The following is a 17,148-nucleotide window of genomic DNA, read 5'->3' on the forward strand; positions in this document are numbered from 1 at the left end:
ACTCCTGACAAAAAAAAAAGGGTTGTTACTAACATACACCCCTGCGGACACGTGTAAAGAAGCAAACCGCTTTTTTTCACCTGCATGAGGTGAGTTTATTCATATACTGCTAGTTTACAGTACGGGTATTCATATCAGTGTATAATTTGGTATCAGACAATTCCTACAGGTTTGAAGTCAGCACTACATAAAAATGAAAAAAACAGAATAGGAAATCTCATGTCATACCCTAAAATAAAAGAGATTTGTAAAACAACCCACTGATTTATTTTCACTTGAATTTAAAAAAAAAGTAAATGCAAAGACAAAAAAATGTGATCAGTTAGCAAATGACATACTGTGAAACTCTGTATGTACAGTATGTGCCATAAAATAACAAAAGCTCAATGTAAACTCACGTGGGTCCAAATGAGTCCCCAACTTTGCGTGGCTGAAAGGTTTGCTGAACTGCCTCTGAGAAGGGGATACGCTTTGCAGTCTGGTACACTGACAGAGACTCAAGCTGGCAAGTTTCTCCATACAACCTGAAAGAAAATGAATGTATTAATTTAGAGACCTTTACAGAGTCCCTTACAGAATACATTTAGATGTACACTTTTTTGGCAAACTTTGTGATTATGCGATTTCTAGCAAATACAATGGACACCTCTTAAGTTTTTTTCACGTGATATCTGACAACATTTTACATACTTTATTTGTGATTTTAGTCATTTCCTAAGTTTATTCATTCATTCGTTTATTCATTAATTCATTGTGTTTCATCACTGCTTCATTGCAGGCTGTGGTGGGTCCACAATTCACAATTCAAAGGTAGGAAACACCCCAGACAGGTTGCCAATCCATCAAAAGAACACGTAAACAGACACACATGTGGACTTTTTTTTTGTTTTAGTAGCTACATTTAACCTGACTGCATGTCATCGGACTCCGGAGCACCCGGAGGAAAACCCACGCAGACATGGGGAGAACATCTGTTTTTGTCTTGCACTTTTTGTACCGTGTTACACCGTGATCCTAGAGGAACGCTGTTTCGTTTCAATATGTACTTGTATGTAGCTGAAATGACAATAAAACCTCTCTGACTCTGACATCCAGACAGACAGAAAGGACCCAGACTTCTCGCTGTGAGGACATTGCTAGTGTTTAATGTCTTAATGTGACCCAACAGTTCAACACCTCACCTCAGTGTGACCAATGGCATTTCATCACGTGATAGTATTGCTGTTCATGTAATGTGCACCGAGTTAGTTTGATTGTATTGTAATAATGTGATACATCTCGACTGGAAAACTTCTTATTGGTTATCAGAACTGGTTTTTGCTCTCGTCATATCATCCCCTCACCATTGCTCTCCCATCTCAGATAAACCTCCTTCCCCATCCATTCCTCTGGTATTTTCAGGACACGTTTAAACCAGCAAGTCCACCATCTGTCATAAAAGTACTAACTGTGAGGGATTTCTCATTTAGGCAAACAAGGGGCATCAGTTTGACGCTTAGTACCAGCACCAGAACTGATACTGTTCTAAAAAGCTTCATCAGTATTAGATCAGATTCACTTAATGGTTCTCAGCTACAGTAAACACTTTCTTAATTAATCAGACGGACTTTGAGATTTCCTGAACTTGGGAGTACAATTTACTCCAGGAGCAAAGTCCGAAACAGACAGAACTTCAAAATCTCTATTAAAAGCTAAATCATGTGTTACTGTGCAATTAATCCTGCAATCTTGCACGTGATCAGTGACCTGCTAAACACAGTGAATATTACAAAACATCTAAACCCAACCAAACAACAACTTCATTCACCTTCCTCTGAGATTGCAGTCGGTGAAATATACATCAGATATGAACTTTTCTGCTCTCTCCAGCAGAGTCCTCCTGTTTTTCAACACTGGGGGGTGAAACATTACTTCAACTGATACAACCAATTTGACAGCGAACTCAACACGGCTTTGTTAAAACGCCTTCATACCCGGAAGTAAAGTGAGAACTTTATGGCTGAATACCAAAAAGCTCAGTACTCCCTGTCAAAGTGCACTAGATAGTGGAGAAAACAATAGAATTAAAGCCCTATGTAGTGCACCACAGAACCAGAAAAGGACTAATTACAATGCAACCTTCGATCTATTTGTACCAGCAGAGAACGCTGCTGGACAGTTTTTGTTTTACAGTTTTTCTCAGTCGATTTGGTTCATTTCTCAGATCAGAATTGAAATTCTCAAAACTGTTCATTCAATCTCCACATCTCCTTGTCACTTGTGCAGATCATGATAGCATTTCTCATTGTGTTTCACATTTTGCAAATGCTTTTGTACATTCATGCAAATGGTCATGTACAATTGTCTGCTGTTTTTTGCATTATCAATTGCTTATGTCATGTTTATCAAAATGTGTTCTACTGATTGTCTGTTGAATTGTCTTACCCTCCAAAACATTTAGGCTTTGGGTCATTGCCTAGGTCATTACATGCAAAAGTGCTGAACATGTTGACAGAATCTCTCAGGCATAAGTTGTACATTTCTATGAAACTTTTTTGGTAAATTTTGGTAATTTATCCTAAATTGATTAAATTGTTCTCGGGTGAATCTTGGCTTTCAGTTAAGAAGGGGAATTTGTGAAGGTTTAGATCAACCAATGGTCAAACAGCTCTCAACCATAGGTCAGAGGTGCATCTCATGAACCTTCAGTTGACAAACATATATAGACACAAAACATTGCAGTGTCACAAAGTCTCACAATAGAAAGACAAGGCCGTGTACAGGGTGAACAGCCAAGAAGAGGGGTAAGGCTGAGGGGACAAATCAGAGGAAGAGGTAGGAGAGTCCATGCCCATAGGTTTGTCCCAGATGAAATAAGGGCAACAATTGTGGACCATGTTTTAAATCATGGTCTTACAAAGGCTGAAGCTGGTCACCGGGTGCAGCCGAATATTGGAAGAACAACTGTGTCTTCAATCGTTCAAACATTTCGTAGAGAAAACAGGTATGTAATTCAGAAATGTGCACTCTGCTGTAATGCTGCACATTGACATAAATTCTGAAATGTTATTCAATCTTATGTTTTGCATTTTTGCATTCTTATACAATATAGGACTGCAAGACTAGCTCATAGGGGTGGCAGAGGTCCCATTTTCACACCTCAACAATAGGAGGCTATATGTGCTATGGTCATAGCAAATAACGCCATAAGGCTGAGGGAGATCCAGCAAGCCATTATACAGGACAACAATGTTTTTCAAAATATTCAATCTGTAAGCATCTCCACCATTGACCGGGTTTTGAAACGACACCAGATGAGCATGAAACAGCTGTACAAAGTTCCATTTCAAAGAAATGGTGACAGGGTGAAAGAGCTACGGTACCAGTATGTACAGGTAACACCCTTATGCATACTGACACATTTGCTATGGCTGAAATGTATGTAACTGTTTCTTCTCCAAAATGAACATTATATGTACTTCATTACTCCTTTTGTGCTGTAGCGTATCATGGAGCTGGAATCAAGAGAACCACTCCACACTTTTATATACCTGGATGAGGCTGGCTTCAACCTTGCAAAATGCAGAAGGCGTGGTCGAAACATCATTGGCCAAAGGGCTACCATTGATGTGCCAGGCCAATGGGGAGGAAACATCACAATGTGTGCTGCTATGTCAGAGAATGGCGTGCTTACACATATTCCCATTATAGGGCCCTATAACATACAGCATTTTGTCACATTCTTGGACACCCTCAACAGGGATCTCATCCCTGATAATGAGAGAGGTGTGATGCAAGAGGATTTGCCCAAATATGTGGTCATTTGGGATAATGTGAGTTTTCACCACTCTAACACCATCAGGCAATGGTTTGCCATTCATCATAGAATGCTGATGGAATTCCTCCCACCCTACTCCCCATTCCTGAACCCAATTGAGGAGTTCTTCTCAGCCTGGAGATGGAAGGTATACGATCACCAGCCGCACACCCAGATGAACCTGCTGACTGCCATGGATGCAGCTTGTGAGGATATCACAGCAGATGTCTGCAGAGGCTGTATTAGGCACTCCAGGACATCCAATTTGATTCCAGTCTAATTTCTCGCTGTCAGTCTCCCACATACAGTCATGCGTAACTTTGTGTTCTGTGTAAGTTTGTATTTTGTGTGTAACACGTACTGTTTCAACTGATATGCCACAGAATGTGCAGCGTTCTTGTAATCAAAAGCTTAGCTAGTTTTCATCAGAATATACCTACAGTGTACACTGTTGCACTGACAACATGACTAAGTATTTTGACTGCCTTGTTCATAGGCAATGACACACAGACTAGACATTCTGATGGCACTGACAAGTTGATTGACATAAATATTTGCTTTTGAGGCAACAACAAAGAATTCTGAGCAAGGTACGTGCTTTTGCAGGTATTTCATTGAGTTTTGCTGTTTGCACTAACTGTTTTGAGAAATGCACTTGTGATGCCAATGTAAATCATGATGTGAGAAATGTACCAAATCGACTGAGAAAAACTGTAAGTTGACGCAAGGGGGGGGGGGGGGCTGCACTTGCAATATTGTAGCGGGCGGCACGGTGGCTAAGTGGGTAGCACTGTCGCCTCACAGCAAGAAGGTCCTGGGTTCGATCCCCAGGTGGGTGGGTTCGATCCCCAGGTGGGTGGGTTCGATCCCCAGGTGGGGTGGTCCGGGTCCTTTCTGTGTGGAGTTTGCATGTTCTCCCCGTGTCCGCGTGGGTTTCCTTCGGGTTCTCCGGTTTCCTCCCACAGTTCAAAGACATGCAAGTGAGGTGAATTGGCAACACTAAATTGTCCAGAACTGTGTTTGATATAACCTTGTGTGAATTAATGAACCTTGTGTAATGAGTGACCACCGTTCCTGTCATGAATGTAACCAAAGTGTAAAACATGACGTTAAAATCCTAATAAACAAACAAACAATATTGTAGCTGCGATATGCAGCACCCGGGTTATAACCGCACGTTCTGCAGTTAGTTAGTTTTGTATATGAGACTCGCGGTATGGCCTCAGCATGGAAGTTCGGGTACTGGAGCTAGGCAGTTTAAAATGTTGTAATGCTCATTGAAGTTCTGACTAAACAGTTAAAGTGACTCTACCCTGTCGTGTGCCTTTATTCCCACAACCTAGTAAAATATTAAAATAACTAAAAGACAATGAAATATCATAATACATGTAATCAAAATATACAGGGAGTGCACAGCAGGGGATTTGGGGAATCTGTGTAACCTGCTTAACGTTACTAGACCATTTTTTGGGGGGGATTTTTTTTTTTGCACTGTGGCCCGTGAGCTCCTAGTTACGCCACTGGCAATTAATGTTTGTTTGTTTGGTTATTGGGATTTTACCGATATGTTTTACACTTTTGTTACATTCATGACAGGAACGGTAGTTACTCATTACACAAGATTCATCAGTTCACACAATTTAGTATCTCCAATTCACCTCAACGCATGTCTTTGGGCTGTGGGAGGAAACCTGAGCACCTGTATTGTGTTTTGTATTAATGCATTAAAGAGTAACCAAATTGTCTGAAAAAACCAAAGTCTGCAGTTTTTGTGCTTGCAAAAGTACTTTAAGCCTATTTTAAATTCTGTGGTTATCTGTATTTAAAATAAAACTGCTCTAAAAAAGGCAAGTTCAATCATGGGTCCTTAATGTTCTCTTTGGCACATACACCTATCAAAAACTAATACAACAAACATTAGTAATTTTGCAGAATTTTCTGCAAAACTTACTGCATTACTGATTTCACAGCTTATATTTGTCTGCATCACCTTTTTCTTTATGACTTTTTTTTAGATAAGGTTTACTTTGAAGATTGATGGGAGTGCATGGTCTTGTGACTGGTTACAAGTGGAGTGGAGTGTAAGGTGAACCCACATGCAGCCAATGCATTTCTGTGCCACATTCAGTGGAAATGAATTGTGCTCTATTTGCATGAAGCACAGTGCCCTTTCATTATTCTAATCGGCGGAGCTGCATGATACTAAACACAGGGTGGAACCATCCTAACTACCCATCTCAGGCCACCCCGGATTAACGATGAACCGTAATGTGCTCGGACACTGGCTGGGCTTTTCCACAACGTCTGGCTGGAGAGTCATAGTGTCATGGTCTGGCTAGGCCACATTTAGATAATGGGTGTGAAAGAAAAAGTTCCTAAACATATACAGTACCTTATTAAAGTTGAGACATTTATTTACACGACCAGACCGGAAGGCAATGTACTTAATAAATTAATACTTACTTTAACTGCCACAGGTTCCCAGATAATGTGAGCGACCTCCAAAGTAAAGAAATCCACCTCAGGTATTTCAGGTATTATAAAACACAATTGTTTGGATAAAAGCATCTGCTAAATGCCGTAAATGTAGATTCAAAGTGACTTACAGTACTGTGACAGTATATTGTCTAAGCCCCAACAGTGGTGGGGCTTGAACCACCGACCTTTCGATTACTAATCCTGTACCTTAACCTCTAGCCCACAACTGCCTTCTAATCTAAATATGAATCCAATGTAATATGAATTCTAATCTAATCTAAAGATGAATCTACAACTGCCTTCTAATCTAAATATGAACATATTCATATGAACTTTTTCCCCCAGTATCCACACTAAGTAAAATATTTTCTCGTAGAAAAACGGAAATATTCACACCAATATTTTGCAATTTAAAAATAAAACCATAATGTTTTTGTTCTGCAATGGACATCCCAACCTGACATGATTTTACTTACCCTGCCCTGTCTTTTTAAAAAGCACTGTGTCTATGTACATTGGATAAAAAAGTAAGTGTGACAAGAAACATTGTGGCACTTACAACTTTAAAGTTATACTTATAATGTATTGCATGAAATGTTTTTGATCGTCTCCCCCTCCACAATTATGTTAAATTTGCAGTGTGTAGCAGCTTCATTCCAAAATAAATCAAAAAGTAAAGCCTATACTGGAATGTGGCTAGAGGATAACTATTCTCACAAAGATCAAGCACTCCATACACAATTCTACCAACTGACCTAAATATACTGTATATGCATGCAACCACCCTGCCCCAAATCCTCAGGTCAAGGTCGGAAAGTGAATATAAAAGAATTATGCTGGTTTTCCACAAAGTTTAGATCCACATGTTTTGAGGAAGCTGCAATGCTCAGGTCTTTAGATGTGGTAAAGGAGATACAGTTACAGTTTAGAAGTATATTCTGTTTTCTCGTTTGTCTTATGTTTATCAGCTTTGATCTTTTTGTGGTTAGCCTCTGACCTGGTGACACATTTTAACTTAGAAATTATGGTAAGTATATTGTTGACGGTTTGTTTTGGTAAGATAAATACCCACAAGTTGATGTTAGTGTTTTTAGTATCATAAGGTTATAGTGATTTGGTAGCGGAGACTTTTTTTTATTTTTAGGCAGTCTATGGGTTGTTGTTGGCATAATCATCTGTGTTATTCAGTTATGAGATAGAAACAGTTTGTGTTGTTGTGATGTTGACAAATGCATATCAACTACTGTGACGCCACAATTCCATAATAAATCGTATTTAGGGCCCTACTAAATTCACGGGAAAATGTGCTTAAGTTCACAGACCTAACAGATAGGTTGAGGAACACTTCAACTCCGACCCCCGACGCATGTGGCAGGGCATCCAGGTCATCAGCAACTACAAGCCCAGCAACTCCATCCCGGTAACTACAGATGTCTCCTTCCTAAACGAGCTAAATGACTTTTATGCTCACTTTGACAGAGACAACAGGGAGGCAGCTACCCAGACCAGACTCTCTGCAGACCACCAGCCCCTCTCACTCTCCTCCACAGACGTCTACACCGCACTGAGCCAGATCAACGCACGCAAAGCTGCTGGTCCAGACGGCATTTCAGGGCGAGTGCTGAGAACATGTGCGGAGCAGCTGACTGGAATTTTTACGGACATTTTCAACCTGTCCCTCACCCAGGCAACTGTACCAACACGCTTCAAATCCACCTCCATCGTACCAGTGCCGAAACACTCCAGCCCAACGTGCCTGAATGACTACCGCCCTGTAGCACTCACACCCATTGTTATGAAGTGCTTCGAGCGACTGGTCCTGGCACACCTGAAGAACTCCCACCCACACTGGACCCACATCAGTTTGCATACCGCAGCAATAGGTGTACAGAGGACGCAGTCTCCATGGCGCTGCACTCTGTGCTCACACATCTGGACAATAGCAACACATACGCACGAATGCTGTTTGTTGACCAAGTTAGTCACTAAACTTGGAGATCTGGGTATTAACATCTCCCTTTGTCACTGGATTAAGGACTTTCTTACCAACAGACCTCAGCATGTTAGGTCAGGCCACACCTACTCCATCACCATCTCACTCAATACAGGCATACCACAGGGCTGTGTGCTGAGCCCATTCCTCTACTCTTTCACTCACGACTGCAGGCCTGTGCATGGATCCAACTCCATCATTAAGTTTGCTGACGAGACCACGGTGATTGGACTCATCAGTAACAACGATGAGACAGCCTACAGGGAGGAGGTACAGCATCTGGCCACATGGTGTGAGGACAACAATCTGCTCCTCAACAACAACAAAACTAAAGAGCTCATCGTGGACTTCAGGAGGGAAGGAGGAGGCACGCATGACCCCATCCACATAGATGGAATAGCCGTTGAACGTGTCTCCAGCTTCAAGTTTTTGGGGACCCACATTTCAGAGGACCTGTCCTGGACCACCAACACCTCCAGCTTGGCCAAGAAGGCTCACCAGCGCCTCTTCTTCCTGAGGACACTCAGGAAACACCACCTGTCTTCGGCCATCCTGGTGAACTTTTACCACTGTGCAATAGAAAGTATCCTGACCAGCAGTATCACAGTCTGGTATGGGAACTGCACTGTTGCGAACCGCAAGGCACTGCAGCGAGTGGTGAAAAACGGCCCACTTCAACCCATTGAGGACGTCCAGAGGAAACCCCACCTCTCCTCCTGGCAAGGTTGCACTACAAACTTTTTTATCCTTTTTCCACTTAGTATTTCATCGGTACATACTTCATTTGTACATAAATCCCATATATAGTATACATCTGTTTACCATGTTTTTACATACTCATTCCTTGATCGTGTCCATAGCACCTTAATCACTTCAACCTGCATAGCACCTTAATATTAATCTGCACCTTAATATGTACGGTATATTGTTTTCAGCTACATATCTTGTTTATAGTATAATTTATAGATCCTGTTCATACCACTGCTATTTACCCACTGTAAATAATGTATATCATAAATACTGTATATCCTGCACTTTCTGCTTATTGCACTTCTGGTTAGATGCTAAACTGCATTTCGTTGCATTGTACTTGTACATGTGTAATGACAATAAAGTTGAATCTAATCTAATAACAGATTTTTTAAGAAAAGTGACACATTTCATGGCAGTCATTAAATAACACTCATGAATTGAATAATAGAATAAATGGAAGCTACAATACACAGCACAGATTACGTTAATAGTTGAATGTAAACCTAGAACATTCAGCGATTGTGAATGTTCTTATCTTCCCTCTGCATCCACAGAATTGGTTGGGAGTTTTCCAAACTCATTTATTTGAGTAGTGTTTTTAGTTGCTTCACACTTCGACACCTTGGACTAACCTGCTATGCAAACGAAAAATGTTAAAACGCCTAAACATTAACAAAAACCTTAAATTTCATGGCAAATCGAATATTACACAGAAAACGGCTCATTTCATGGCTCATGACACAATTTTCATGGCTGTGAATTTGGTAGGGCCTTAATCATATTTAAGGTAGCATGACAAACATGTTAAGATTGTTGGCCTTAAATTCTCCTTTAGTCAGTAGAGACCCACAGTGTCACACACATACCCTCATCATCTTGGTCAGGGTTGCAAAGGGTCTGGAAATACACCAAAACAAGACAAGACATGAATAAAATAATAATAATAATACTTTCAATTTATATAGCGCCTTTCAAGATACCCAAGGTCGCTTTACATCAAACAATAAACAGTTCAGTGAGGTACAAAAAGAAAGCATAGTTAATTGAAGAGATGGGTTTTTAACAGAGATTTAAATTGTGGAAGTGAAGAGACAGAGCGAAGAGAAGAAGGGAGAGCGTTCCACAGAGTGGGGGCAGCCACACTAAATGATCTGCCACCCAAGGTTGACAGCCTAAATCTAGGTGTGGCCAGCAGGCCAGCATCGGAGGACCTGAGTGAGCGACTGGGTATGTAAGGTGTCAGCAGATGGGAGAGGTAGACCGGGGCAAGTCCATGAAGGGCTTTAAAAGTAAGGAGTAGTATTTTAAATTGGAGGCGTTTATGCACAGGGAGCCAATGCAATTGCTCCAAAACCGGGGTGATATGGTCGTTTTCGAGTGGATGTGAGGATCCTGGCCGCAGCATTTTGAATAAGTTGTAGAGGGCGTATCGACTTGTTAGGAAGACCATAGAGCAGTGAGTTGCAATAGTCCAGCCGAGAAGTAACAAAAGCATGGACCAAAAGCTCTGCTGTCTGAGGTGAAATCATGGGGCGAAGACGAGAAATGTTACGTAGGTGGAAGTAAGCAGACTTTGTGATGGAGCGGATGTAGGGCTGAAAAGTTAGGAGAGGGTCGACTGTCACACCAAGGTTCCGTGCAGTAGCAGCAGGAAAAACAGAGGTGTTCCCAATGAGAAGAACAGGGCAAGAGAAAGAGGAAAGTGCAGCTTTCGAGCCAATATACAGAAGCTCAGTTTTATCGGTATTTAATTGAAGATAATTCGACCGCAGCCATAGGATGAGATCTTGAAGACACCTGGAGAGGGCAGAAGAAGGAAAGGGATCAGAGGGCCTGAGGCTAAGGTAAATCTGTGTGTCGTCCGCGTAGCAGTGGAATTTTAACCCGTGATTTCGGAAAATTTCACCCAAGGGAGAGATGTATAGAATAAATAGCAGTGGTCCAAGGACCGAGCCCTGAGGCACACCCTGATGTATGTATGCATTATTTGAGACATGGCACCCTAGCTGCACAAAATGTTGCCTGTCAGAGAGGTATGATTTAAACCATGCAAGTGGCAGGCCAGAAAGACCAATATTGGACAGTCTGGACAGAAGAATAGTGTGGTTTATAGTATCAAATGAATAGACCCTGGGCAGGGCAACAGTCTATCATAGGGCAACACATTCTATATCTCGGTCACAATCTGAAGTAGCCAATTTATTTTTAAATGTTTTTTTTTTAAAGGTAGGAGGAATTAAAGCATACTCTCAGACCCCAGAAAGCATGTTGCTGTAGCACACACTCCAACTGTACCACTGTGCCACCTATTTGAACTTTGTGTTAGTGTTTATGTTAAGTGTCCCAAGTATGTCAACAGTGTTCGAACATACAAAGATTTGGTAAAGATATCGAAAGAGTAGATAAAGGTGACTTATTTGACAATGCTACAGAAAGAATTTTTAGGAATGAAACAACCTACCTTAACTCTATTTATATTACATTTTGCACCAAAAAATTGCATAGTAGTTTAAGGGACTAAGCAAAATAAGAAATCTAGTTGGTGTTATTTACACAGCTGAGTGTAATTACAGTCTATTATAGGCCTATAGTAAGACCTTAATTATATACATGAGTAACACATTATACTAGATCAAAGACTGTTAATACTGGCAGGTATCTAACGATAGTAAGAGTAAATGTGCAGCAGAAAGAGACTTCAGCAGTTCCGTCAACATAGGAGGTCAGCAAAGAAATGGCCCTTAAAAATAACCAAATTTTCATTAAATTACATGGTGTAAAGGAATAGTTTTAATGTAGTCTCAACAAGAGGTCAGACAGTGAATACAAGGTCACAAATAAAAACATTTAACTGTATAAAACTGGAGTTAACATTATATATAGAAACCACAGCTGGTTTACAGCAGGACACAGTTTACTAACAAAGCTCCTCCATTTTTTTCTATATAATAAACATAATTTAAATTCTATTCTATCATGAATTATATGAAAATTCTAAAAAAATTAACCCTAACTAGAAAGTAAATAAGAATTGTGTTTAATATTAAAGTATTTCCAAATAGGTAAAGCAAATAAATATCAAACTGTATTTGCAACAAATAAAACAATAAGGAACTTGGAAATCATTTTATACATTTAACTGAAATTTTATTGATATTTTGTGTCATGTAGAAAGAAATGTACAATGCCATTAAGGGACTATTTTTGCATATTCGTCACAATTATTTAAAATCATTAAACAAACAACAAAACCAACACTAGGCCCCAGATTTTAAAAGATCATTACATTTACTAAGGAGCCCTGTGATGGACTGACGGGGTGTTTCCTGTCTTTTGCCCAATGCATCAAACCTACTATGACCCTGAATAGGATAAAGCGGTGGTAAAACAGACAGTGAATGAATTAATGTATTGAACAAATTAAGCAACACCTATACTACTCATTTAAAAATAATAGCTCCCTTAAATGCAATAGTTTTGCAACAACTGCAACCAATCTCTTTCAAAGGCTGCAGATTACATTTTTTTACATTGCTGTATAGAAAAGTGTGAAACAAGTAAGAAACATGCAAAAAATTGTTACCTACACTGACCACTGACTGGTGCTTTAGATTAGTGCAATTCATACAAACATTGGAAGATCTCATTGACTCAGCTTGGCACCATCATAGAATACTAGCAATCAGTACTTTCATTTCTTCCAGACTATAGTATTCACAGTCAAAAATAAAAAATATCTAAAAAGCAGCAACAGCTTAGCTGTGAAATTGTATGCCATACAAGCTTAGAAAAGATTAGACCAGATTACAGAATTCCTAAGTGTGTAAGTCATCTTTTCTTGGGTGTAGCACTTACTTCCAAATTTTAAACTGCTCAGAAAACTGTTTATAAAACTAAACAATTTAAATAAATTGACTTCTTTAAAAAAAGTGTCTGGCAGCATCTAAAAATTGTGCAGGCAATATTTTTAATAACATTAAAACATATTAAAGATGTCATGTGTGTAATATAAACTGCCTTTAATGCATTACAAGCCTCTCCAAAATGACAACTGAGAAAGTAATGTATTCTTCTTCTTCCTCGGCCTTTGTTCCGTTCGGTTGCGGGTTCGGCTCTCGGCGGATCATGATCCGCATTGATTTGGCACAATTTTTTTTTACCCCGGATGCCCTTCCTGACACAACCCTCCCTATTTTATCAGAGCTTGGGACCGGCGCTACAATGCACTGGTTTGTGCATCTAGCAGCTAGGTATCTATAGGACAATTCAGTGTTTCCAATTAGCCTGGTGGCATGTTTTTGGACTATGGGAGGAAACCAGAGCACCCGGAGGAAACCCACACAGACACGGGGAAACATGCAAACTCTGCACAGAAAGGACCCGGACCGCCCCACCTGGGGATCAAACCCTGGACCTTCTTGCTGTGAGGCGACAGTGCTACCCACTAAGCCACCGTGCCGCCCTGATGTATTGTCAATGTGAAAGAGATGAAGCCAGACAGGCAACTTGTTAAGGTAATTTACAGATAGCACTAAGAATTTATTTAATGTATTTAATTATTTCAAATATTTCATTTATTAAAGGGAAACGCTGTTTAACCCTATTTGGACCTGTGTGGAAAAGTAATTGCCACAGATAAGAAACAAAGTAAATGATAAAGCCATGAATAAAGCTCTGGGACTTGAGCAAACCACAGTGAGAGCCATTGTCCACAAACAAAGAAAATTTTGTGAACCTTCCTGGGAAAGACTGGCCTACCAAAACATTTAAAGAAAAGCAGGCCTCAGTTGCAGTCAGCATACACTATTTCACAATAATAATAAAAACACTGCAGGTTATTATGGATCTAATGAAAAAATTTTTAACTATTTTCTGGAGAGAGCGAGAACACATAACTGCATCCCTAGTGCCAGTCACAAACGTAATTTTTAGTAATGTATGCATGTAAGCAAATTAAGGGTATGTAATTTTTCTTTCCTAACTGGCTATTGGAAATGTGTTTCTTTATAAAGGGAAAATGATAAGCAACACCAGTACTACCCCTGTAAGAAGATATTTCCCTTTATAGATAAATGCAAACTTCATCAGCAACAACTACAAACACCAAACCAATAACTGAGATCAGTCTTTTATATCACTGTAGAGAATCCTTGGCCATTTTTTCTTCACAGAATAGATTTTCAGCCACACTGAAGGGCTTTTAAGAATAGAGTTCCCAGGCCCTAAAACAGCAAAGCATGCCCATGTTTGACTGATAGTATGATGGTTTTATTGTGGAATGCTGTTAGCTTTATAACAGATGTAACTGGAGAAATGTCCTTCATAAAGTTCCACTTTTAACTCACCAGTCCACAAAACAATATTTCAAAATGCTTGGTGTGCCATCAAGATATTCCAGCAAATCTGATCATTTAATCTTGTCCTATCATTTTGTGGCATTATGAATGTGGTGAGGTAAGTAAGGCCTGTAGTTCCTAAGATGTTTTTTTTTTTTTTTATCTTTCTGAATGAGTTGAGTCTTAAAATGATTATTGTTTCAAATTGACTGCATTTAACCTTCTTCACACAGTTAAAAGGTCTATTTAACAGGGCTGGCTGTAATTAAGTCTGGGTGTACAGTGGGGCCAAAAAGTATTTAGTCAGCCACTGATTGTGCAAGTTCTCCTACTTAGAAAGATGAGAGAGGTCTGTAATTTTCATCATAGGTACACTTTAACTATGAGAGACAAAAAAAAATTCCAGGAAATCACATTGTAGGATTTTTAAAGAATTTATTTGTAAATTATGGTGGAAAATAAGTATTTGGTCACCCACAAACAAGCAAGATTTCTGGCTCTCACAGACCTGTAACTTCTTTAAGAAGCTCTTCTGTCCTCCACTCATTACCTATTATTAAATGGCACCTGTTTGACCTCGTTATCTGTATAAAAGACACCTGTCCACAGCCTCAAACAGTCAGACTCCAAACTCAACCATGGCCAAGACCAAAGAGCTGTCGAAGGACACCAGGAAGAAAATTGTAGACCTGCACCAGGCTGGGAAGAGTGAATCTACAGTACAATAGGCCAGCAGGTTGGTGTGAATAAATCAACTGTGGGAGCAATTGTAAGAAAATGGAAGACATACAAGACCATTGATAATCTCCCTCGATCTGGGGCCCCACGCAAAAGCTCATCCTGTGGGGTCAAAATGATCATGAGAATGGTGAGCAAAAATCCCAGAACTACACGGAGGGACCTGATCAATGACCTGCAGAAAGCTGGGACCAAAGTAACAAAGGCTACTATCAGTAACACACTACGCCGAGAGGGACTCAAATCCTGCAGTGCCAGGCGTGTTCCCCTGCTTAAGCCAGTATATGTCCAGGCCTGTCTGAAGTTTGCCAGAGAGCATATGGATGATCCAGAAGAGGATTGGGAGAATATCATGTGGTCAGATAAAACCAAAATGGAACTTTTTGGTAAAAACTCAACTCGTCGTGTTTGGAGGAAGAAGAATGCTGAGTTGCATACCAAGAACACCATACCTACTGTGAAGCATGGGGGTGGAAACATCATGCTTTGGGGCTGTTTTTCTGCAAAGGGGACAGGACGACTGATCCGTGTTAAGGGAAGAATGAACGGGGCCATGTATCGTGAGATTTTAAGCCAAAACCTCCTTCCATCAGTGAGAGCATTGAAGATGGAACGTGGCTGGGTCTTCCAGCATGACAATGATCCCAAACACACCGCTCGGGCAACGAAGGAGTGGCTCCGTAAAAAGCATTTCAAGGTCCTGGAGTGGTCAGTGTTGCCAAGCGACAGCCCCAAAACATCACTGCTCTAGAGGAGATCTGCATGGAGGAATGGGCCAAAATACCAGCTACAGTGTGTGCAAACCTGGTGAAGACTTACAGGAAACGTTTGACCTCTATCATTGCCAACAAAGGTTATGTTACAAAGTATTGAGTTGAACTTTTGTTATTGACCAAATACTTATTTTCCACCATAAATTACAAATAAATTCTTTAAAAATCCTACAATGTGATTTCCTGGATTTTTTTTTTCTCATTTTGTCTCTCATAGTTGAAGTGTACCTATGATGAAAATTACAGACCTCTCTCATCTTTCTAAGTAGGAGAACTTGCACAATCAGTGGCTGACTAAATACTTTTTGGCCCCACTGTATCTAGTCTAAGTACCCAACGGAGCAATTCCCTTTTCTGTCAGGCCAGATGGTGCAAAATAATTGTATTTATTTATCAACTCAGTTGTCTGTGTTTTATATTACATTTGCAAAATCTAAAATAAGGGTGACAAGTATGCAAAAATCTGCAGGTTTCCATGGTAAAGCATATGAATACATTAGCTATACTTCATAGCAGTACCAAGAAAAACTGGTAAAGTTTAAATGCCTTTATTTTTATGTCATGATCAAGAGACAAACCCATAAGTCAAACCATGAAGAGCTTTCTTTGTAATGCTTTTAATTTAGTCTAAACTTGCACCCAACTGCTGTCATATACTAATGGAAAATACAAGAATGCTTCAAACTATTTAACTATTTAATTTGACTACATCCAAACCCCATTTGCAGAATAAAGACATTTGGTAAAATGCAATAAAAAGAAGAATGCAACCTCAACTTCAGAAAAGCTGGGACATTTTACATAATGTAATAAAAATAAATCCTGTGATATGTTCATTTGTTTTACAACAATGTAACTTTTAGAAGGTTTTATAAACTCTTTGCTGTCTTCCCAACTTGCAGAAAATCCCAACTTGCAGAAAATCCCAACTTGCATTTCCAAAAAAGTTGGGTCACTTTAAAAAAATGCAATAGACCTAAAATCTGTAATTTGTTATTTTTAATTGAACCTTTAACAGACAAAAGAACATAGAAAATATTTTCAGTGTTTTCAATACCAAAATTATAGTTTTTAATCTTTTGGGATTTAAAGATACCAATTGTTGAAGTTTTACAAGTGGAATTTTTGCTCACTTGCTGTATACAAGACTTAAGCTGGTTAACAGTACAGAGTCACCAGTGTCTGATTCTCCTCTTTGTACAGAATGAGGTCTGGTATTGTCCTGCTGAAATTGTTGTGGACTTCCTGGGAATAGACATCTTGATAGCAGCATATCTCCCT

The 17,148-nt window shown here is 39.8% G+C and overlaps 1 protein-coding gene across 1 annotated transcript in view; it reads right to left on the reverse strand.

Annotated features, from left to right (window-relative positions):
- Positions 1–1,921, reverse strand: part of man2c1 (mannosidase, alpha, class 2C, member 1) — a 23,740-nt gene extending 21,819 nt beyond the window's left edge. Inside the window, exons 1-2 of the mRNA XM_062991731.1 lie at positions 1,808–1,921; positions 399–524 (exon numbers count right to left, since the gene is read on the reverse strand). Coding sequence (XP_062847801.1) covers positions 399–524; positions 1,808–1,908 — 227 coding nt within the window. The 5' untranslated portion in view covers positions 1,909–1,921. The remainder of the gene's footprint in view (positions 1–398; positions 525–1,807) is intronic.
- Positions 1,922–17,148: the final 15,227 nt, after the last annotated feature.

Source organism: Trichomycterus rosablanca, chromosome 1 (assembly GCF_030014385.1).
Source record: "Trichomycterus rosablanca isolate fTriRos1 chromosome 1, fTriRos1.hap1, whole genome shotgun sequence".
Taxonomy (NCBI): Eukaryota; Metazoa; Chordata; class Actinopteri; order Siluriformes; family Trichomycteridae; genus Trichomycterus; species Trichomycterus rosablanca.